The sequence below is a fragment of the Oreochromis niloticus genome, linkage group LG9, assembly GCF_001858045.2.
Source record: "Oreochromis niloticus isolate F11D_XX linkage group LG9, O_niloticus_UMD_NMBU, whole genome shotgun sequence".
NCBI classification, from domain to species: domain Eukaryota; kingdom Metazoa; phylum Chordata; class Actinopteri; order Cichliformes; family Cichlidae; genus Oreochromis; species Oreochromis niloticus.
The window spans coordinates 19,820,869-19,844,502 of NC_031974.2; the positions used below are offsets into that span (position 1 = coordinate 19,820,869).

A 23,634-nucleotide genomic window follows, 5' to 3' on the forward strand; every position below is an offset into this window, starting at 1 on the left:
TGAGTCGCCGCGATGAAGGGATCTGATCAATACTGGGTCTCGAGGGCAACGGTGCAGGCAGCAGAGCGGACTGATGCTCTGTAGGCTGTGCAATGCTGAAATAACTGGGCCAGCGTCAGCAGTGTGGCTAATGATGTGAATCCATTTCAGTGGTAAAATAGGCACTAATTTCAAAAGTACTAGTAGCCAGCTGTCACTGAAACAGATGCTCATGCACACCGGTGAACATATAATCAACGATTTTGATGACAAAAAGTGGAGAAATCAAGTAAAACAGTCAGTGGTTCAAGAGTTTTGAACAGTTATACAGAGAATATATGGTTGTTTTGTATCTTTCAATGTCTGTTTTCATCTTTTATCTGATATTTTTAGTGTAAACAATCAAAAATGTAATGAATAGATTGCATGACACAAATGTTACAGAGTTAGTGGCCGTCTCCGAAGGGTGCCCCATGTCCCGGTAACCCAGCTACAGTGCACATATAGGATTACTACAGTCATAAGCTACTCCGTGAGCTATTTAAAGTATGTGATACATATATATAAATCCAATTAATCTGAGCAAACACATTAAGAGACGGGTAAAGCCCCGACACAGATAAATAAAAGGAAACCTGTGAAGAAATACACATAAGAACAAAGAAAACAGTTTGCTAACACCTCAAACACAACCTTGTCTTTTCTGGCTTCTTTATACACACGCAAAACTTAGAGAAAACACACACAGAGCCAGTTCTGGTCTATTAATCAAAAGCAACCTAGTTCTGCTTCTTGCTACACATTCATCTCTCATGTGCCTCTGGCCCAAGGTTGACTTTGCAGTCTCTGTATTTACCTCAGTGCGGTGCAGAGGTCACATGGCGTAGAGGTTTAAATAAGAGGAACAGAGCATTAGAGTGGGGGATAAAATCTTCAAGTATAAACGCATGCATTGTAAACATCACATGACCCAACAAATTAAAAAGCAGTCTTCTAAATCTCTCGCGATATAAAATTATAACCTTTCAGCCTCGGACGTTCCCAACATCCAATCCATTAACAAATGGAATGAAATAGGCTCGGGTAACCGATGCTAATTGTGTTACAAACCACTGACTGTGTAACCCAGTGTCTCCGCATTCTTCCAGCCACACACCAGAGCTGCTCGGTTTAACTGCGAAGTTGCTCGAGTCTGAGAAAGCAGTCTGTAAACTTTACAGATTTATTTATATAAATTCAGCCAGTCTGGGCTGAGCAAAACCAACTAAGTGCTTTAGTGTTGAAACATAATTCCTTGACTTTTTGCAAATGTCAGTCATAAGCAAGGAAAATAGAAGTGGATTAGAGGACGGAACAGATTTATCCTCTTCTGGATGCAGTGCCTCCTGTTCTGCTGCTACTTACCCAAATACAGAGATGCATTTTCTTTCTTCACATTGTCGTCCAGGTAGGTGGGCCCCAGGGTGTAGATTGGCGTTGACCCCATGCCCACGAGTATCTGGGCACAGATGAACAGTGCCACGTACAGGTTGTGCTCATTGCCCTCCTGGTCGCGAGGGCACGATGCCACGTCCAGCAGTTCACGGCCGCTGTTGTTGCTGCTCTGACAAAGGCCTTCGTGGCCCGCTGAGGAGTTCATCTCTTGGATCTGGTAAGGTGGTGAGATGAAGTGGGGAAGGGAAAACAGTGCTGCGCCTACAGCGATCACAACACCCCCCACAGCCAGCCAGCGTGGCCTCTGACCTCTACCGCCGAAGTACGAGATGAAGACGACCACCAGCAAGCTGCCGATGTCGAAGCAGCTGACCAGCAGGCCGGACTCGGAGCTGCGCAGGCTGTAACGCTTCTCAATGGTGGTGATGACGCTGCTCAGGTAGCCCGAAACCATCAGGGACTGGATGAAGGTCAAGTAGCACATGCAGAACAAGAAGCAGCGCGAGTCGCTCAGGATGACCCGCACATACCTTCTAGCTGGGATGCGGATAAGGCGGGTGATGGAGAATCCAAATTTTCTGCCACCGGAGCCTGTGGCCCTGTGGCCCTCCACGGGCAGGGAGCTGCTGAGCCCCACCATGCTGGACATAGAGGGGGAGAAGTCTGTTCTGGAGGAGGGGGACTCTGCCTGGCTGGAGTCTGGGGTTTTAGGATGAAGCCCGCAACTGTCCTCCAGGGCCACACAAGTGTGGGCTGTGCCGACCAGCCGAGGCTCGGCAGCCTTGCCACCCTGTTGACAAGGTTCATTCAGGATTGGTAGACTTTTGGACTTGAAGCAGTTCTCTGGCTCCATGTATTGGTCCTGGAGCTCACAGATCTCCAGAGACTCGGACATATCACTCCCAGTTTCATCATTGTCCAATGAAGCCATGGCGCAGCTGGAGTTTCAGCTTCAGTCGGCCCCTGGCTGCGCTGACAAGTCTGCCAGTCAGCAACTAGTGCCACATGAGGACAGTGTAGAGCTGCTGCAGGGCTGTGCGCTGGAGAAAGGACTGCCCTGTCAGTGAGACTGAGGCAGACTGAACTCCTCTAGTTATGTGCATGTTTTATTCCACATCCCCACTCACAGCAGCACCGCTCTGTCACAAGTAGCCTCCCTCAAAGCAAAACATCAGACTCCTAATACGCTTACAAGACACAAAACAATCCTGACAGCGGTAGCTCGACTGAACATGGAAAAACATCACCTTCTTGAACTAAAAACCTGAGGTCATCAACTGAGTTATCTGTTGACAACACATTTCCTAGATGACTAGAATGTAACCAATAACAAAAAGATGCTGTCACAAAGATTTTCTTATCTAGGATCCCATGTTGATTTTGATTTTATGGCTCTTTGTTAGATGGCAAAATTGGTTCAAAGCTTCTGTTGTTTCCTTTGTTCTCTTGCTGTGCAGCATCCTAGAAAAACAATACAAAAAAGGGGGGTTAAGAAAAAGATAATTAAGTATAGCTACTTCCAAAGTGGATACATTTATACAGGCCTAAATACAAAATACAGCCCTTTCCTCTTATGTCAGTTTGGTATTACAGTACATCTACACAGGATTATACCAGTCGCCTTGTAAAGCTTAACTGCTACACAAGACTGAACAATATTTCATAACAAAAATAAAAAAATAACCCACACTAGCAAACACTGGTGTCAAGCAGCCGAGGCGGTTGGGCAAATTAAAAACCCAGCTCTCCTTTGTCAAAACGAGAAATATAGCTGGAGAACAAAAGACCATGCTGTCCACAAACGTCTCAGTCATGACTTTGAAAAGAAATAAACCCCCCGATTCAACCGCGAGAGAAATATTACTGTGCTGAAGCTTAAAAGAAATCCGACCTCGAGGCTAAACGACAATTTAATATGCATTATAACTTTAACGAAGGGCTCAGAGGCTGGAATACTCACACAGGACTGAGGGAGGTAGCCTGTTGTTCTACACGGAGCAGCCACACAGTGAATGAATCTGTGTGTGATGCGGAGGGGCTGCTGCTGCTGGGGATGCTTTCAAATACGGTCGGAAATCATATAACGCAGACATTAGAGACTGAAACAGTGCAGGAAAAACCTATAAAATGTTTTTCATTTTTTATAACAAAAACTCATAAAATGAAAAACGCGCTAGGACTGCATGTTTGATATGACTATACGGATTTTCTTGTTCGAAGTGTATACTCAATTGAAGACTTACGTGTTTTTAAAGTCCATAAGTGAAGTTAGTGCTTTGTTTTTGAGTTCTGGGATATTGCAGCTCTCGGCCTGTGTCCTGTGGTTTTTCACCATGAACATTAATCGAAAGGCTGATTATCTTTTTCACAGTTTTCCAACTGTGACGGTAAAAATCCAACGCGGCTACGGCAAATTGAATGCCTCAGATTGTGGGGGTGAATTGTTTTTCCCACACCAGCCGTACTGGGATTTGTAGTTTCTTTCCGTAAGCCCAACCTACGTCCATTTCTCTGATTTATCGGAGAAATAATTGACTTCAGTAACGAAGCTACTTTCAGGCATAAACTACATCTGCTACTCCTGTAAATTCTCCGAAATGTAAATTTTCTTTCACTTAACTTAAATTGCACTGATACTGTGACTTCATGTACCAGCATGCTTGTCAGCCCATATGGTCACTGTTTTTCTGCACTACGTCATGTGGACAGCTGGGACCCTTGCTGACATAGCAGTGATTGACTGATTGACAATGGCCTCTGAGCTTGCCACACTCTCTGAAGCCATAAATTTAAAGCAACATCAAGCGTAGTCATTTCATTTCTTTGGAGAACACTGCTCCTACCACCCTGTCAATGATGAAAAGGCCTCCACGGACGCGCTGCAGTAAACACTGCAAATGACATAACATCCTCATCCTTGGACAAAAATGTTTTAACCTTTTATTAAGAAATACAAACAATACACAATAGAGATTCATTAATGTAAATTATGAAACTTGTGTCTTAAATGTCTTATGACATATATTGATTTTTCTCAAGAGGACTGCAACACCACTTCCACTCGTAAAAAGATGAGATTGTAAAATACAACTAAAATAGATTTGTTCATTTTTCACTTGTAAATGTAGATATTAAATGTAAAACATCTGGGCTGAAGGCTTTCCTTTTTTAGAGACTGGAGGCTGGCCTGTCAGAAAGATGGATCGCTATGCTGGTGGTCATTAATTAATTTCCTGGTCTACAAGCTACATCAGTCCTTTCCTCCTCTCATTTTGGATGTCTTTCAGCTCCTCCGTGGAGGAGCACAACTTTTACAGAGACACAATGTCCAGGCTTAACATTTGATGTTGTTGTGATGTTCTGACATTGAAAGTTTCCTGTGAGTGTTTCTATCATGCAGTCCAGCATGTACGAGAAGCATCTGTTTAAGGGATTTCTGCCTATCGACATTCAGCAAGTTAATCAATATGACAAACCACCACAAATGAACATCAGCACTGAGGGATGTGAGGAAGTATAGAGCTGGCACCATCTTTATTCTGTAACAGTCTGAACTCTCTTAGACAGCTTTCTTGTCATTTCTTTTAGTATTCAGGAATAGTTCTCCAGGCTTCTTGAAGGAACATTTAAAGCCTTTCTTTGGATGTTGGAAATCTAAATCTGTCCATTTTCTTCTTTTTTACCCGATTCAGGGTCACGGGGGGAGCTGGAGCCCACCCAGCTGTCACAAGTTGCCAGTTTACTGCAGGGCTAACCCAAAAAGACAGACAATCATTCACACCTACAGCCAATTTAGAATTGCCAGAGAAAACCAGCACAGATAGAACATACAAACTCCACACAGAGAGGTCAGTGGATTCAAACTCTGGACTTTCTTGCTGTGAGGCTGCAAAGCTGACCACTGCCTATACATTTCTATCCAATGTAGAAAAGTGTGATTATCTAATTATATCCTATAATATTTGGTTATTATATGGGTTCAGTAGAGCCGCCATTCACCTGGCAAAGTCACGAGGCCAGGACCTCCAACACAATATCTCCACTTAGTTCCAATCATGTGGAATGAGTTGTAGATGTTCAAGAAGTATCTGAATACTCGGCATACTGTATATTCACGGTGTACAGCAGAAATGCCAAATGCTGTTTTCAGAGAGGATAGCAACATTTTAGCCTTATCCTGGGGACATTTGGTTAGCCCATGACCTTTGTGAGAACAAGGAGAGTGAATTGAGACTTCACAGATGACAGGAGCAGCTTTTTCTAAAGGTTAACACAAACACGTTTTCTCAGGAATAGTTTTTATGGAGTTCAGTTCTGCTTTAGAAGAATGTCTCTTAAATGCCAGCAGAAGAACAAAACATGCCTCCTTTTGTGCAAAAGGACAAACAGAAATTTTCCCACATAAACAAGCAAATTTGTACCACAGAGGTCTGAACAAGACTGCATTTTAACAGTGAAGCCACTACAAAGCTTTCCTTCACGTCCAAATGGTTCCCACAGTCACTGCCAGCTATTATCACTGCATTGCATTTCAGATATTCCCACCAGTAAGAATTTACAGCCACTTATTATAATGACTGCAGAATAGTTTATTACTCATATGGGGTCAGAAATCAAACTACTGGAAATTTCAATATTGTTGGGCAATACACAGAAGGGATGTTTTATGGAGAAACTGATCATTCTCTGCTCAACTGGCACTGAAGAGGGAGACCGTTTACAGTCAGAGGGCACTGTGGATTTTTTTTTTAAAAACAGAAGGATTAACTGGAATATACAGCAAATAAAACTCAAAACCTTTAGTTTTATTTTGTATTTGTAATGTGAAGTAGGGGCACAAACTAAGCGCTGGTCCCTCGGATGAGACAAGTACAACACTACCCTCTAGTGCATGGATGCATGCAGAGAAGCTATTAAAAGCAGCGCATTTGGCTTTTTAATGATGACCAGTAGATGGTGCTTTGACCTCAAGATTAGCAGCTTCAACCAGAGGATGCTTCTGGGGAGACATACAGAATAACAACCACTGATTTTCCTGGTTGTAGACTACAAATGCATAGTTAGTTAGTTTATCTAATAATTTTTTTCTGATATGCATTAATCAAGAAGAGCATCGCTCAGCCATATCTGCTGCATGTCTGAGAAACTAACCCATCTCATCTCAGGCTCTCAGATTATTATTATTATTAGTAACACCTGAAATGATGAGAGAGCCTATCAGGCAGGTTAGATCAAGCTCTTTCAAGAACCTTCTAAGACACATCTTTACATGCTGGTTACATCTGACTAACAACTAAAAATCAGGCATATCAAATGTGGATATTTAAGAATAAATTGCACAAGTGCCCCGAAAAACAGAAAATGGCTTTCTCACCCATTAAGTGCATTATTTAATTTTTTAATGCTTTTCCTAATGTTCTACCTGAAGTATAAGACAAATAAGGATTATTTTGAACTGTGATTCATGCAAAGCTTTTCTAAAAGAGCCCAAGAATAGAAATCATAAGTGGTAAATAAGCTTCATAGTCCCCTTTTAAATAGTAGGCTCATTCTACAGATTCGGCATTTAGAGGATACCATTACTTACAGTTTCAGTATTTTTATGTCTGAAGATATGGAAATATCTTCTGATGTTTTGGTCATGCTGAATAAGCACGGCCCTTTTTCATAAATTGTAAAATTTCTCTAAAAGTACACAGTGATTTCCAGAGAAATTGAAACATTTACCTTTATGTGTTACACAACCCTTCCCACCCCCACCATAAATTAATGGTTTGATCCTTCTGGCAGCATCTAAATCATGTGAACAGCAGATATGCTTCTGATTCATTTTCAGTGATTTTCTGTTATTTTTATCTATATATGGACTTTGTCAATCTTAGTTTTTCACAAATGTCTAAACTGAATGATACCATGTGGTGTACTGATAGCTGCTAGAGTCAATAATGTCAATAGTGCAAAGATTTCCAGGCCCATCACAACTCCTGATATAATGGGGTTGAATTCCTGTTGCAGGGTTGAATGCATTTTACATTTTTTACAATATTTCATTGGTTTTATTAAATGCATATGTTCAGTTATTAATGGGAATGGTGGAAGCGGTTTTACAATAACAAGCCTGAAAACAGCGAATTTCCTAAAAAACAAACAAACAGATGAACAAAAACCTAACTGTCCACTCACTTCATTAGGTACACCTGTTCCACTGCTTGTTAACAGAAACATTGCTGCTGTCAAACAGGTACCAGGTTGAGTATCTGACCGTCTTATCTACTGGGATTATTCTGGACAACCACCACTAAGGTGAAAAAAAAAGCGTGATGATGCCAGAGGTCAGAGGATATTTAAGCTGACTGGATGTCTACAGTTATTCAAATAATAACGTTTTACAACCAATGTTTGCTGAGTCCTTAAAGAGGCATCATGTCTCATGTGCCCTCGAGGTTTGGATATTTCTACTATATTTTTTATTAAATAAATACAGTATAACTTCATGATGTGTTTCATTGTTCGTACTGAACCTGGAAATATTACATTGACATATTTTCTTATAATAATTATAATATGTGCAATGGACAGCTAAACTGGGATGTTGAGAATTACAAAAAGGACTCTGCTTTGATAGGGTTGGATTAAAGTGTGAAACGTTTCAGAAAATATTGTATAGTAATTACCAACATCTGGATGTTAAGATGGGAAAATGTGTTCTCTCAAACATCACATTTAAAAAAAATACTCAGTAGGCCTTTGATTTGGGGGATTTAAGCTTTTCGTTGTCCACTGGTCGATTGTACACATCAGACACAGTCTTTACAATACCCAGAGTGCTTGCTGCATGTTTACTGTGACAGTGAGATCTCCCTCTGTCAGCTGATGAGTGATGGGCTCACCACCGTCATCAGCCTGGTCCAACACATCCCATGGCCTTGGGTCGGTCTCCCCCTGCCCCATCCCACACTCTTCCTGTTAACCATCCCAACTTTATTGACATTACAGGAATCACTAATGAAGCGCTGTCTGTTTCTTAGCTCACAGCGTCTGGAACAGCACACACACTGGCATGTTTGTGCATGCATATATATATATATATATATACTGTACATGCCCATCCCCCACTATTCAAATCCACACATTGTAGTCTTTTTCCTGTATGTGCAGCCTTGAGCATCACGTCCACCGAGCAGCATACGGGAAAAATCTAATAATGGTAGACATGGAGGTGTGTGCATCTGTAACTGGAAGTCAGGGGTGTTACTATGAATTCCTGGACCACTGAGCAAATGTGATTTAAATAAGAAATACTACTTAATCTTTACTATAACAATGCATCATTTTTAGGTCTTTTGCTGTTTTTGCATCACTGTTTGAAAAGATATCACTCCGCTGACTGTTGCATGGCTTCATCAACTAATGGCTTTACAGCATCACTCAAAGATTTAGGAGAACTCTGTGCTTGAACTATAACCCTCTGCGGTACTGTTTCACCATCTTCTGCTTGCAGGAACAGCATCCTTGTAAATGAGCTCTTCTCTTTGTGCTGCTTTTCTAAGTCTACATTCTTGTGTTGTGGACAGGCTCCCCGGTCTGTGTCTTAGGACTACTTCCCAAATTAGTTCACCTATTCACACAGGCATGCATCTGGAAACTTCGCAGCCCAGAGAGCAACTGATACATATGAATGAGTGAAGCAGGTCAGGACAGAAGGTTGATGTAGTTGCTGTGGGTTTTTTTTAAAAAGGGAAAAAAGTGCAAGAACCCTGAAATAAAGACCCCTGGTACAAGCCTGTGGAGGGCCCCTTACTGTGCAGAGTAGTCCTAGCAGATTGACCCCATGCTTATGCTAAAGTCCTCACCCCGCTTTCCCCAGCCCATCCTCCAAAAAACTCTGACCTCCAAAAGCCTGATTGGTAGTCCCGCTCACCCAATGAGAGGTCTTATACAGAGGTCTCTCCATGACAAAGGCTCACTGAATGTCCCTTTCCTAATAAATCAGGAGGACATTAACAAATATGTGCCTTGTTAAGAAAAGAGCACAACAGCTCCTTTCCCTGTAGGGATCTTTAACACTGATAGAATACAGGTTTGATTAGCAAAGATAATTACGCAGTGAGGGCCGAGAACCATCTCCTGCTGAGGGCGGCATTGGAAAACATCTCAGAGCTTAAAACTAATCTAATGTGATTATAGATTGCTGTAACAGCGTAAGAGTTAAAAACAGATACTTGAAATCATTATGTAGAATATATAAACCAAAGCATCATACAGTTCAATAAGCATAAATAAAATAAAGGCACGCCTGTGCTACACATAGGTCAAGCTGTTACATTAACAGCCTACATTAACAGCAAGTGCTGGTAAATAATGAATGAAATCTCTAATCATAAATCTGAATGCATCAGGAACTCAAATGAAATGTTATAGTCGATTATCGTATATCAAAATTTAAAATAACTCTGCGCAGTGCATGCGGAGAAATGATCTCAGCTCGGGGAGATAAATGAAGAGCAGCTGGCGGGTGAAGGTTAAAGAGTAAGCTGCTGGTATGAGTGCCAGGTTTTCCAGATCCTCTGAAGGGACCAGGAGTTTACTGTAAACAGTGGGATGTTTCAAGCTTTCCTCAATTCCCCCATATGGAAATGGGACAAACCTTGAGGGCTTTGTTCTCCACCAGGAGCATCAACAGAGCTCTCACAGTGTTAAAGGAGAGACTGCCAAACATTTCATATTCATGGGAGACAATTACCTCCATATGAATGGAATAATTGAGGCTTAAGCTGCTATCTGTAGTATGTGTGAGTTTTTTCAGGCCCTCAGGCACAGGTAATCACCATCAGCCACTCAAACAGAGGTTCTGTCTTATCTGTCAGTGGAAAGGAAGGTGTGTATGTGTGGGCTCTACCTGCCTGATGGCGAGTTAGCAAGACAAATGTTAAACTGATTATTTCTCTTGCATAGGAAGTGATTCCTGAAGAAAATAAAAGATTTTTAATATGACGTTGTGACTGAAATAAACCAAACAAACCTGCCATGTGGCTCCAACTTCTGAAAACAGACATAATGCAGCTCATCATTTTTCTGGATAAAAGACCGATAGTAAAAATCATTAAGCTGAGGTAACTGTTAGAGTTTCCCTCTGAACTGAGTTGGTGCTAGCGCGTGTGCGTCTAAAAGGAAATCTCTTTCCTTTTGTTATCAAGCCACCCAGAAGCACACCAGCTCCACTGGTCTTCAGAAGCCAGGGGTACTTGAGTGTGTGGCTTCTTAACCCTTGAAGAGGATCCTTCTGCCCAGCTCATCCCACTAATTACCTTCTAGCCATACTGTAAATGGGCCACTCCTGATAATCAGCCTAAGCTTGGGGGGGATAATGAAGGAAATGGTAGCATTTCAATGAAACTGACTAGCTGGAGCAAAAGGCCTTAGTTTGGCAAGTTTTGGTAACAGTTCCCAAGATGCATTTGGTGAGCTAAGATCAATGCACATCTTAGATTGCAAGTGTGCTTCGTGTTACAGTGTGAGAAAACAGTAAGTACTGCTTTGTACATGCATCTACAAAAAGACACTTAGCACTAATAGTGTAATAAAAATAGTTCAGTTTAGTAGTTTAGAGTTTAAATTGGATAAGCGGTTAAGGAAATGAGTGAATGAGATGAGATCATCACAAAAAAAGGACAAATTAGTGGTTTTGTGTGCACATTCAAATGGATGTTTTTAAATTCAAACAGGCCTTTTGTTTTCCTCGTTGTGCTGTGTAGACTTTTAGCTGATTTTAAGACAATAAATTATGCACTTATTTAAAATTTACAACTGTAAATGTAGTTTGGGAATCCTAAACAAACACTTTAAAGGATGAGTCGCCTTTTCTCATTGTCCTCATCCAGTAAAAGAAAAAAAGTCAGTTTGTTTATTTACTACGTATTTACTAAGAATTTTAGGTATTTTTCACTCTAGTGAGAAATAAATTTGCACACTGTTAATTTCTGTCTTTTTGAGAGATTTGCTGATGAAGACTGAAATGTATGACATCACTGCCATGTTTTTTTTTTTTTAACATTTATTCATTATTAGTGCAAAAAAACCCCAAACAAGCAGGAAATACACAAGCTGCAGGTCTCTTTCCCTTTATTTCCTCTCTCCTTTTAATCATTCTGTTGGCCACACACACACACACACACACACACACACACACACACACACACACACACACACACACACACCTTCTTCTTACAGCGATCAGGTTCTTGAGACACAGCTGCTAACAGAGCAATGCCCTCACTTCTGTGGACCCACATGCACGCGCACATACACACATACACACATACACACAATACAGCGGTGTTTGCACTGTAATTACCGCAACACTGTCTTTGTCTGTACCATAATCCCATGGATCTCATTGTTGGCCATACGTGCCTGCTCCTTCATTACTGCCGGTGCTCACCCTCCTCCTCATGCCCTGAACCGCCACCCCCCAGACCCCTCCAAAAGCTCCAAAAGGCTGTCTTTCTTTCGCCCCACACACAAGAGAAGTGTGCTTTGCCACAAAGGGACTAAGCAGAGGCACTATTAGCCCTGTGACAGTAAGCCCCGCCATGGGCCAGGAAGCATGGCCCACAATGGGGCAAACTTTTATGCGACATCTTAATGCAAACACTGGAGTGTGCTGCCCCATGCCTCTGAGTTTAGAGGCCGGCCACTCTCATCACAGGTCTTTGTCACTGAGAAACAAGTGGTCATTCATTTCATTTATTAGTTACCCATTAATTGAGGAGGTACGGTGTTTCTATTGAGGCACTGAGGGAGGTGGTGTCATACAAGGTGGATGAGAAAAAGAAATCATCAGTGGGCCGAGCCTTTAATTGAATCCCATGCCAGTCATTTAGAGATTGCTCTGTCAATGATTATATGGGGATCAATACAGCGAGGACGACTGCTGCCTAAGATGAGATGAGCACCCGTCCCTCGCTCCATCAAGCAGAGCGAGAAATCAAGCTCGCAAACTCTTGATCTTGCTTACAGAAACTCCAACAACAGCCTCACACACACACACATCTGGTGCTGGCCTTGTTTGTGCTGCTGAGCTCTTCCAACAGGTTTCCATCCCTGCTCTGTCTCTGCACTGCAGGCCCCACATTAATGATCGGCAGGCTTAAATAAACCCTCAGTGGTTGTTCTCTATCGATCAGGTGATCTGGCTATCAGATAAACTAACAGATCTATGAAGGACTCGCGCTGTAATTGAGTTGCTGTGGGAGTGTGCCTGTGCTCTGGTTTGCAGGCACATTTGTATACGCCCCAGGTATGCTCCATGCAGGATTATCATCATCATTTAGACACACAGTGTTGCTTTTTTTTTGTGCATGTGTTTTTCAAACTCTCAGCCCAAATGGGAGATGTTTTCCCCGTGCTAATTATGAGTTGTAAAGCAGATTGTGATTGTGGTTGTTGGTTTTCGTCCCAGAGGGGGATCAGTATTCATCCTGTCCATTGCACTGTGTGATTAGAAAGACCAGGGGGGAGGGGATTGAGACGTGTGGATTGAGATGTTAAACCAATTAATGCAAAGAACAGAAATAGCAAGCACATAGGTCACTTCACTTCGCTTTGGTCATTTCGTTGCATCTGAAAGATCTTAAAAATCATGGAGACGCATGTGCTGGAAGGCTGGATGCAGAGGCCTGGGCTTAAATCTGTTCTCAGGCTATTTACCGTGTGTCTTCTCCCAGTTTCTCTGTTTTAATGCAATAAAGACTAAAAAAAGCTTCCAAAACTTAGAAGGGATGCTAATTAAATTAAACAAGTTTATGTGTCTGGGTATGTGCATGTGTGTCCCACTTGTGCACGTGCGTGCACCTGTGCTTCCCCGTCCACCACCAGCTTCCTCACCACACACATCAAAACCGCCTCTCAGCTCAGAGACTTGTCTCAAGGCAGAGACATGTTACAGGACAACAACAGTCACAGTTAATGGATGCTCGGTCTGGGAGCTGCCTTCATTATGTGTGTGTTTGTCACAGGAGTTGAAGGGACAGTGTAATGGTCAGGTTTAAAAATAATAGGGCACAGGGGGATAGGAGCACCTGAGTGAAGCCCATTGCTCACGTGTTACACTCATAAGCATGACCCTATAAGCACAAATTATATGAATGGATGAACCAACCCTTTAAAGTTTAATTAGAAATTTAAATAACTTAAATATAATAATGTCTTGTGCACAGTAAACAGTATTTAACCCCTGCAATGTCTCCTTGTGCGCTGAAGCTAATGTTCAGCAGTCCAAATTAACAAAGTCAAGCATGTTTCTTTCAAAGCAAAACAAATGAAGGATATTTGTGCGACAAAGTTCATAACCTCCCTTTTAAAACAACCAGCAGGAGGCCTGTTCAAATGACCTGACACGCACATCTGTGGCAACAGCGAGAACCCATAGATTCAGATGGGCTGTGATTCTAAATCAGTGCATGGAGCCCATTAGAGTTTCTTCCAGCCTTTCTCTTCCCCTGCTCCAGACAGGAGCGACGGCTTTTATTCGTGGAGGAAAATCATCACTCACAGCTGCTGCTGTAAATCTGGCGGGCCTCAGCAATCCGGCAAGAAAACCGAATGAGATCATCCTTTTTCTTTCACGTGGCGCTTCTGTTGCAGCGGTGAAATGTCGAGGAGGACGATGATGATGATAAGGGTGATTATTGGCGATTTCCTCGGCTGTGTGTATCTTTAGGAGGAGGAGGGGTGTGTTGTCCTTTGTCTTGTTTATGCACACGTGTTTTTACACTTAGCAGGGTCTGCTCAAGGCGGGATGAATTGTCTGTCCTCGGGTTACTGTTTGGATCGCTTGGCTGATTGTATTTCAGCTGTTGATTAACTAAGGTCGGATTAATGTGAGAGCTATTTCTGGCAAAACAAACAGTGATGACTGTAACTCTGTCATTGCTCAGCCACTGTCTTTATAAATCGGTGCTTTATAAATGAAGCACTTAAGTTCTCTATCTCTCTTCAAGGCAAGCCCTATAGACCCCTGCTCTGCTTCTCTCCCCATCGCTATGTTCCCTCTTCCTTTAATTACTGTGTTCATGCTTGACGGGCACTGATGACTTGATTAAGCCTGCCGTGCACAGTTCCAGTCTCTACCCTGCTGATGAATGAGTCTAAAGCTTATTAACTTACTCATTCTGATCAATAAGGCGCTGGGCCTGAACACCGCAAGGACAGAAGGGAAACTCTTGTGCCGCTGACTCTCTTCGCTGGCAGCTGAGATTAAATCAAATCAACACACATGATTAGCATGTGTAACCAATCTGGATGCTCTGGGGAGATAATACGGAGTACAGGTGGATTTATTTCCTGGACTACTCTTAGTTGAGGAGGCTTCAGAGCTTTCTTCCTCTGAGTTTCTTCAAAAGTACAGTCTTGATTATAAGTCCCTATAAAACCATTTAAACGAGGCATAAACTTAAAGAAGACCTTGACCTGGAGGGAGCCTGAATGCAAGGTTGAAATGAAACCTACTCTACATCTAAATCTTTTTAAATCAACACTTTATTTTTTGTCTTGATTAACAACAATTTGGTTAATCCACCTGAAGATCCATAGACTTCATATAAAAGATAGATCTAGCTACTTTTACGTCATCCATTGGTTTCTAGGCTGTTTTCAAGCCTCTTTTTTTTTTTAAAGACAAGTGACCTTATTTGCAAGAAAAGGTGGACTTATAAACATGGTACCAATATGTTTTGGACCACCAGAAAAAGAAAAAAATCCATAAAAATTGTCATTTATGTCACCTCACGTATTACCGTGTCCCTCTGCCTGCTTGTCCTCAGGAGGCCTTCCCACAGTAGAAAGCAGAGGAAGGAAGGGTCACATCTAAACCCTTCTCCCCCGAGGAGGCCTTTCAGGTCCACCAGGACCTTTAGAGATGAGTGGCTCATCAGTGAAGCTAATTTGGCTTCCAATAAGCAGTCACTACTTTTCAGTGGTGAAGGTGACATCTCCAGTTGTTATCCACAAGAACTGGTCATATCCCTGTCTGCAAAAAAAAAAAAAAATCATATTCAGAATTTTTTGGTGCCCATGAATCGATCTTTTTATGGTAGGAGGTGCCATAATTGATGTTTTGCGGTCGGTGAGAAAAAAAGAAAACACACACACACACACACACACACACATACACAGAGAGAGAGAGAGAGACAAGAAGGCTGAAAGGTGCTTGATTTATTTTTCATGTCAAGAAAACAGATGCTTCCTGTTGCAGAGAACATGCAGATCATATGATACCCACCCACTCCGCCCTCCCTGCGATACGCCACCAAGTCTGAGAACTACTGCTGGTTTTGTTGGGGTCCTTAATGAACAGGACCTTGTAATGTAAGCTTCTGACTGTTAGCAGGCCTCGCTAAGCTAAACACTGGACTGACCTCTGTCTCCCCTCTGCAGGCTACTGTGTTTGACGCATGTATCAGAGTGTGAGGAGGAAGGTCTTCTGGGAAGAGCCCTTTAAGATGATACGAGCACCATTATTGCCGACTGCGGGTCGGCTCCATTTCAGACACATTGATCTGCTCCTGGAGCTTGCTGGGTGATGTGGTGGGAGAGCTGAGGTGGAGCCTGAGAGACGGACCCAGAGTGGATATAAAATCATGCAAGGAGGGGTACTAATGCCACATGCTTATCTTTGCTCAGACCTGTCATCGGTGCATCCAAAAAAATCCAAACAAATTAACTCTCCTCACACTTTCTGGAAAGAACAAAATGCCTGCATAGTTATTTCTTATATAAAACAAAATTTGCGGATATATTTAAAAGGTCTTGAAACCTCTGAAATGGCATTTTAACAGCGTCTGAAAGGTAGTTTAGTGAGGGTCTGGTAGTCTCAGAGAAGAGAATAAATCAATGTTAAAGAAAACTTCTGCAGAAACATGCTGAGTCCTTTATTTGAGTACATTAAATACGTCTTAAGATCACTTTCCTCGTGAGTCTATGGATGTTGCAGTTGTCCGCTCCCCCTCCTTTCAGTTTGAGACGTGGCTTAACTTCCTATCAGCCTCATGTGTGAATATGAAGTTTTTTCTAGAGGTGGAAAAACTGTAGACATTTCTGACTTAATAGAAGTACATATATCTGTGTTAAATATACTAGTAAAAGTCATGAGCATCAGCAGATGGGGGAACCCTAAGATCTGTTAAGATCAGCACGGGGAAAACAACAACTTAATAAAATTCAAATGTGAGCTCCAACAGATTTTGTTTTGTGTACAGACTGTGATCAGCTGACCTGCTGCTCTTATGGATTTATACAACTGCACTTAACCTAAATCTGACCATGAGCACCACAGCCACTGTCCAACAGTCCAACACAGTGCTTTACTGTAAATTCACCACAGTACACCAAGCTGACCTGTTTATCCTGCACAAAAAGTAGTTTCATGCAACATTTGAATAGCACAAGGTTGGATGTTTCACAATATGAAAATACATAATTTATGAAAACACATCATGTATAGATTATAAATGGTAAAATTACATGTATTCTTTTTTTTAACTTTTATTGTATTCTTTAAATCTGCGGTATATCAAGTGTCACTTCTTACCTTTAAATATATCCTCTCTTTTTCCATTCCTTTTCCTCTTTCTTACATCTTTCTCTACCTCCGACTAAAACTGTTCTCTCCCTGTGAAATACAGCAGCTGGACCTTCAGCTACCAACACACTGTGCGACAGACTGCACACAAACAGTTTGTTTTACATTTGAAATAACGTTGCTCCCTTTATGCTCGCCCCTCTTCTGTAGCGCTGGCTAAATGCTAAAGTACCACAACTTGCTCTGGTCCACTTTAACTCCTGAGTATAAAGCCACAAATTATACAATAGAACCAAAAGTAATGAGCCTGGTAAATGTAAGGAGTACAAAGTACAGATATTTGTGTTTAAATGTAGGGAGTAAAAGTAAAAAGTTGTCACAGTATATGTCTTTTCTCTTCCTAGCACTGCTCGATGCATGATAATTAATGTATGCTTATTTTTTTGTCAGTACCACAGATTAGTAAAGCCACAATTCCCATAGTGTGTGTGATAACTCAATTATCTAATGACACCTAGTACCACACTGGCATTGTTTCCAGTCTGTGATGTGTGTTTTCAGGATTATGCCATCTCCCCTGCCTTAGGTGCCACCTTTTTTTGTACAGCTGACTCCCATCAGCAATTAAGAGTACTTACCCAGTGCCAGAGAGCTTTAGTGGTTTTGCAGCTAGTGAGCTGTGTGTATGGTGGCTGATTGCTCCTGCTCTGTGGAAAGCAGTGTTTTAGTAACTAACCCTTTTTTTTGACTTTTCAGTTTATTGACCAACACCTGGATTTTGTTGTTTTCCTTCTTTAAAAGTTGAAAGCGACTTGTCTGTCTCTTTCAGTTTAGTTAGTAATAGGAACATTAATAAAACCCTTTAATTTATCCATTTTGCCCCCATGTCTCCTTTTTTTCGACCCGGACACCTTTTGTTACTTTCCCTCATCCCTGGACCCTTTAAGGGAACTTAACAAAGGCTAAAACCCAGATTCAGCCTTTTTAAATTTCAAATGGTGTTCTTCAAGCTGGTCATCTGTTTAACTGAAATGACACATTTATGTCCATTTCTTTTCTGTTCGTGACACTAAACATTTCTGGACATCTGGAAAAACTTCCTCTTTCCCCTTTATTTGTCAGTTCATATGTGTATCCTGCCTCTTTTTGTAGCCCATCTTCCTTGAGCCTGAATGGAAATGATTTAATTTTTGGCATTATTTTAATTTTTAATTCAATGTCAGCTTAGCATAGATTTTTGTGTAGCAGCTCGTAAGTAAAAGCTCAATTTTTGCCTGCCTGTATTGTGTTGTGCTTGTCAGCCCTCAGTTGAACTGATTTACAACTTGTAATTAGGATCATTTAAATCTAGTAAACTGTTTAGTAAAACAGATACAATAAAGATGTTTGGACACAGTTTTTTATCTGGTATGTAGACGCCATGCACCATTTCTTCACTTCACTTCAGAAGTGAAGAAAATTCTTGCAGACGTTTGCAGTTTTCTTCTGGTGAATGCACAATAAGAGAGATATGGGCTGACCCTTATCGTATCCTGAGGCATTTTCTATGACTATTATCTCAGTCAATAAGAACACTGTCAATAATGTAGTCTGGGGTGTAAAGTTGTGTGACGTGAGCCTATATGTGTGTTACTGAATACTTAATTAAAAATAAAACAAACCAAACAACAATTATTCAGTTGACTTCCTGAATTGGTAAACACTGTGAGGTAATAGATCATGCTTCAATGAGGACTGAAAACAAAGGACGGCAATGATTGCTGCCGCTAATTAATTGGTCTGGTGTTACCAAATGAATCAATGACCATCAGAAGATTGTCTGTGACCGAGATGAATCTCATGTGTTGGAGATTGTTAAAAAAAGCATAAACAGATCAATGCTGTTCTACTTTATAGGCTTAGATATAGCTTAGATATCCATTCTGACTGATGTTGGAGTGTGTGTGGGGCCGATGGGCCGCCTGGAAACCAGAGCCGTAACACTAGCCCATTTAGCATATGGCATTTTTTACCACAGAGAGGTAAACACAGTGGGGAGGCCGAGAGAATAGTAAAACACACTGCTCAGGCCAGATCTCCCTGTGGACCCACACAGGGTGGACACACACACAGAGGACACGGTCCAATGACACGCTGAGGTCATTTTGCTCAGTCCTGAAAGCTTTACAACACTTTGATTTTTGTTCTTTTCTTAAGTTTTATCTTCTGACTTTTGTCTTGTTTTTTTTAAAAAAAAAGCAAACTACGCAACTATGCACAGTGGTTCCTTCCTGCTCTTCATCGCCTTCCTCTCTGCTCTCCGGGTCACTACGCAGCACTAACGGATGCTGATATCAGCTGTCAAACCTTAAACCCTAATGGGGCTTTTTTAAAAGTGACAATCTTAACAGATCAATGCAGTGCTTAGGAGTCAGTTTACAAAAACTGTCAATGACCACATGTGAAGGATGAAAGAAACAAGAAGGGAAACAACATGAACCTGGAAGCAAATGACAGAGCCTGCCTGAACCATCCCCAAAGACATGGAGGAGACACATGTGCATATATGCAGCTTTATTTAGTGGGTCTCTTGGAGTAATGACTACGCAGCCTTCCTTTGTCTGCTAGAGAAAACTTCCTAAGGCAAGGGTTCTCCAGCAAAACTGCTGAAAGGGCTTAAAAGACCAGCAGGGTGTTAAGGACTTAGATGCACCCTGTTAGGGTACATTAGTTGGAGGAGAGGATCATAAGGCTACATGAATGTTTCAGCAGGACGGGGGCATTTGTCTTCCAAGCTCTGCTGTCAAAAAGCCATCATGACTCAGTGTTGGTGGTGGGGATGGACGGTTGTGGCTCCAGGGCCAAGACGCTTTATTTTCCTGTGGCAGGGCACAGTCCCAAACATTTGATAGACAATACACTTAGGAACATGCACGCACAGTGTGACCTGCAAAGCAGAAGCACATGTACTTTTAGCTGTGGTAGTGCACTCAGTAACCGCCTCATCATTTCATCTCCATCACTGTCAGCACGCGCTCTGTTGAATCATTACCTCTGGTCTCCTGGATGAGCAGGTTTATGACCGTTTGGCCTCGGATTTGCCGATGTTTGGCACCAGTGCGAACCATCAGGTGCTTAAACAGTCATGTCAGTCTTGAGGTAGCTGCTAAACATCCACACCCTGTGGCCTTTTAGTTTCTTCTATCCTTTGACCTCACAGACCAGCGGGAGCTGACTGGGGTCACAGTAAATTGTTTCACAAACAATAGAAGCGTAGTTAGAATTACAACATTTTTAAAGGCAAGGAAAGGGCATGATATTTACAGAGACTGTACTAGCTTCAGATGACCCTGTCACACATAAGCACTTGGCGAAAGTGGGAAGGAAAAACTCAATTTTTACCCCCTTTTGCTGTGTTCCCCAAGCCGTTTCTGAGCAGTCATTGCAGTTTGGTGTGGCGCACTGTCCTCCAAGAGGAGGCTGCTGCCATCAGTGAGTGCCATTACTATAGTGGGCTGTGTGTGGATGACGTTACAGTGCACATTACTGTAATGAGATGATCAATCTTATTCAATTCACCTGTCAGTGGTTTTAATTTTGTGGCCGTCCGGTGTACACTCACTGGTTATAGTAGATTGCACAGCTCACTCCTATGCTCTCGTGATAGTCAGTGGGAAAATCAATCACTGGCTGTCCTGTGTGGCTGGTGACTGTGCATTCTCAGGGAAAAACTGATGAAGGAAATAAGGAAGATGAGGAAAAGACAAGGGTGCTTATTAGCTAATCCGCCCCAAGAGGAATGAAATCTCCCACTTCCTCCATGTTCACATCTTCTGTGCTCTTCAGTATTTGTAGAAAAGTGACACTGGTACAGTAAGCTATGTGTAAGACTGTCTCTAAATCTTTATCTCTCTTTCCTCCCCCAAGGAAGGATCCATCCCCCAAGATGTGACAGTAAAAGTGAGAAAGTGAACTGATCTCTAGCACTTACTCTGTGTATACCATACATGAGCGACACCCTCCAAGTGTTTATCTAAGTGGACAGCTTAGTCAGGATTAGCTGGACTAACAGCAAACATCTTTAGTGGCAGAGAGGTCACCTTGTCCGTGCATGGATGCGCATGTTTCAGGAGTACAGTGTCCATATGTTGTAAATCCTTCCCTCAGGAACAACGCATGCAGTTATTCTTTTAATTATTTCACAGTTTTTCTTTTAAACTTTGCAGCTTTCACTACACTCACTGCAGAAAAGATTGATTAAAAAAACCCATTAAGGATGCCTGAAGTGCCTTAATGCATGTATGCACCAGTATGAAGGAAACACTCACCCCAGAAAAGACTCATGCACAACTGGGGGTCTAGCAACATGAGGCAGCTCTTCCAAGGGAATTACATGGTCAGCGTGTGTCAGCGGAAAAAACAAACAAACAGCAACAACAACAAAAACCATATACAGTATTTACACCAGCTCTCATTGGATCAAATAACTTTAAAAAGGTTCTGAAGAAGTATTTTAATGCATGCACATCAGAGGGGTCACAAGAAAAGGTGGGATGATGTACTGTAGAAACAGAAGCAAGTGAAAGAGGGAGGGAGCAAGGGGAGTACAGTAACACTAAGTCCTCTCCTCACTAACCTACCACCAACTTCATCACTTGCAGGAATAACAGTTGAGCACGCACAAAAGCCTTGTGGATAAAGGCACTCAGATAGCACACGGAGAAAAACTTTTGTAAAGCGCAACGCATGGGGAGGAGAACTCTATAACACTTTCTAACATCCCGAATGACAATGCCACATGTCAGCCTACAAGAAGAATCACTGCTTTCAGCTTAGTTGCATATGAATTGACTCGAAAGAGAAGCCCTGCAATCCATCAGGGGTTAAATAGTTCAAACAGGATGGATGGATATAGATAGATGGTGAAATAGATAGGTACCAGAAGACTCAGATATAATGTATACAGTAGATTCTCATAGGTTGCTTTGTGAGTTGCTGGGGGTTATGTGAGGTGTGTGTTTGTAAGAGTGTGTGTCAGCAAATATGTTGCCCCATGGGACCACAGTGGAACCTCACACCAGCCCCCACAGGGAAGGATAAGGCCATCTGCCCACCCCACACACCAATCCCACCTAGAGGATACACACTCTCAGGAGCAATATGGAGGGGCTTTGCAGACAGTGTTTGATCTGCTTTCATCCAGCCAGCAGCATGCAGGATGCTGATCCTCTCTGTATGTCTACTCCTCTACTGTCCAGTGTCCCAGTGGAAATCACTGGCCGAAGAAAACATCTTCAACCCGAGGCATGAATGGCAGGACACAAGCTGATCAGCTTCATCTCTCAGCTGAGGGAACAGGAGGGGGGTGGCATAGCTCAGTAGGTCCTTTCAAACTTAAATGACTTAAGTCTAATATTTCTTTGAAAGAAAGGGTCACACAGATAACACCTTCTCTGTAAGGATGAACTAAATGTCAGAAAGCTGGGATTAAAAATGCAACAAAGTAGATTTAAAAACTGGATGCATTGCAGTCATTCAAAGTACAAGTGAAACAACAGATGATAGTGAAATTAAAAAAATCACTGAGAGAGGACCAGAATCTTTCCTCTGATTCTTCTTCGGACTCTCTGGACATGGTGATGAAGAACCTACTTTCAGCTGCTCCCTTATTCACAGGGGGTCTCCACAGCAGGAAGCTTTACATGCTTGGTTTGGCTGAGTTTTCACACCAGACACCCTCCCTGACACGAATCCCTCTCGGTTTGAGCTTTCTCCCAGGATTGAACCAGGTATCCTTTGTTAGTTAATCAAATGGTCAAAACGCTACACCACAGAGCCGCTACGGTGACAAAGAGGAGAACTCTCTCTAAAGTGAGAACCATGATGAACAATGGATCCCATCCCACTCGTGAAATACTAGTCGTCAGCAGTAAGATTACATTCAATTATTTATCTTGATTAATAATCTGGCAGATGGCTGCCCCTCCCCAACTGGTGTAGAGGTTTCTTTCTGTTAAAAGGGAGTTTTTCCTTCCCACTCTCGCCAAGTGCTTGCTCATGAGGGGGTCGTCAGAATGTTGGGGTTTTCCCTGTATTATTGCAGTGTCTTTACCTTACAATATAAAGCCCCTTGAACCTGTGACATGTGATTTGGCTCTATAGAAATAAAACTAAACTGTATATTGGCTAAGAGAGTTCAGACAAGAGGTGGTACAGGAAGTCACCCTTGTCACTTTTTTCTTTTGTGTGTATTTTGTGTATAAATTGCATATTTTGACTGAAATGCAAAAGACAATCAGGTAAACGCTGGACGAAGGGGGCAGTAGCAATCAAAAATAAACTTTGTTCATTTATAAAAAACAAGAAGAAACGTGTTTTAAAGTTGTCATGTATCTTTTTCATCAGTGAGTTGCTGTGTGGTTTGACGCAGGCTCAGGCACAGATGGACGCAGAGCTGCTGTGGTTGTATTTTACGAGTCCACTCAGCTGAAGGTCTGAGGCCTGTCTGGAGCAACGGCTAGCCTCAACATCAGACTAGAGCACACACAAACACACATACACACTGACAGCTATTAGGCAATCGATAGAAGCTAATACATCAGAGCATTTGACTACTCAGCTCTGTATGAGAGAAGAGAAGAGAAGAGAAGAGAAGAGAAGAG

At 42.1% G+C, this 23,634-nt stretch overlaps 1 protein-coding gene across 1 annotated transcript in view; it reads right to left on the reverse strand.

The window, feature by feature from the left end:
- The window catches only part of slco5a1 (solute carrier organic anion transporter family member 5A1), a 35,124-nt gene extending 31,283 nt beyond the window's left edge, over window positions 1-3,841 (reverse strand). The window contains exons 1-3 of the mRNA XM_003443567.5: window positions 3,657-3,841; window positions 3,374-3,469; window positions 1,384-2,874 (exon numbers count right to left, since the gene is read on the reverse strand). Of these exons, the coding sequence (XP_003443615.1) occupies window positions 1,384-2,344 (961 nt within the window). The 5' untranslated portion in view covers window positions 2,345-2,874; window positions 3,374-3,469; window positions 3,657-3,841. The remainder of the gene's footprint in view (window positions 1-1,383; window positions 2,875-3,373; window positions 3,470-3,656) is intronic.
- Between the last annotated feature and the right edge of the window lie 19,793 nt (window positions 3,842-23,634).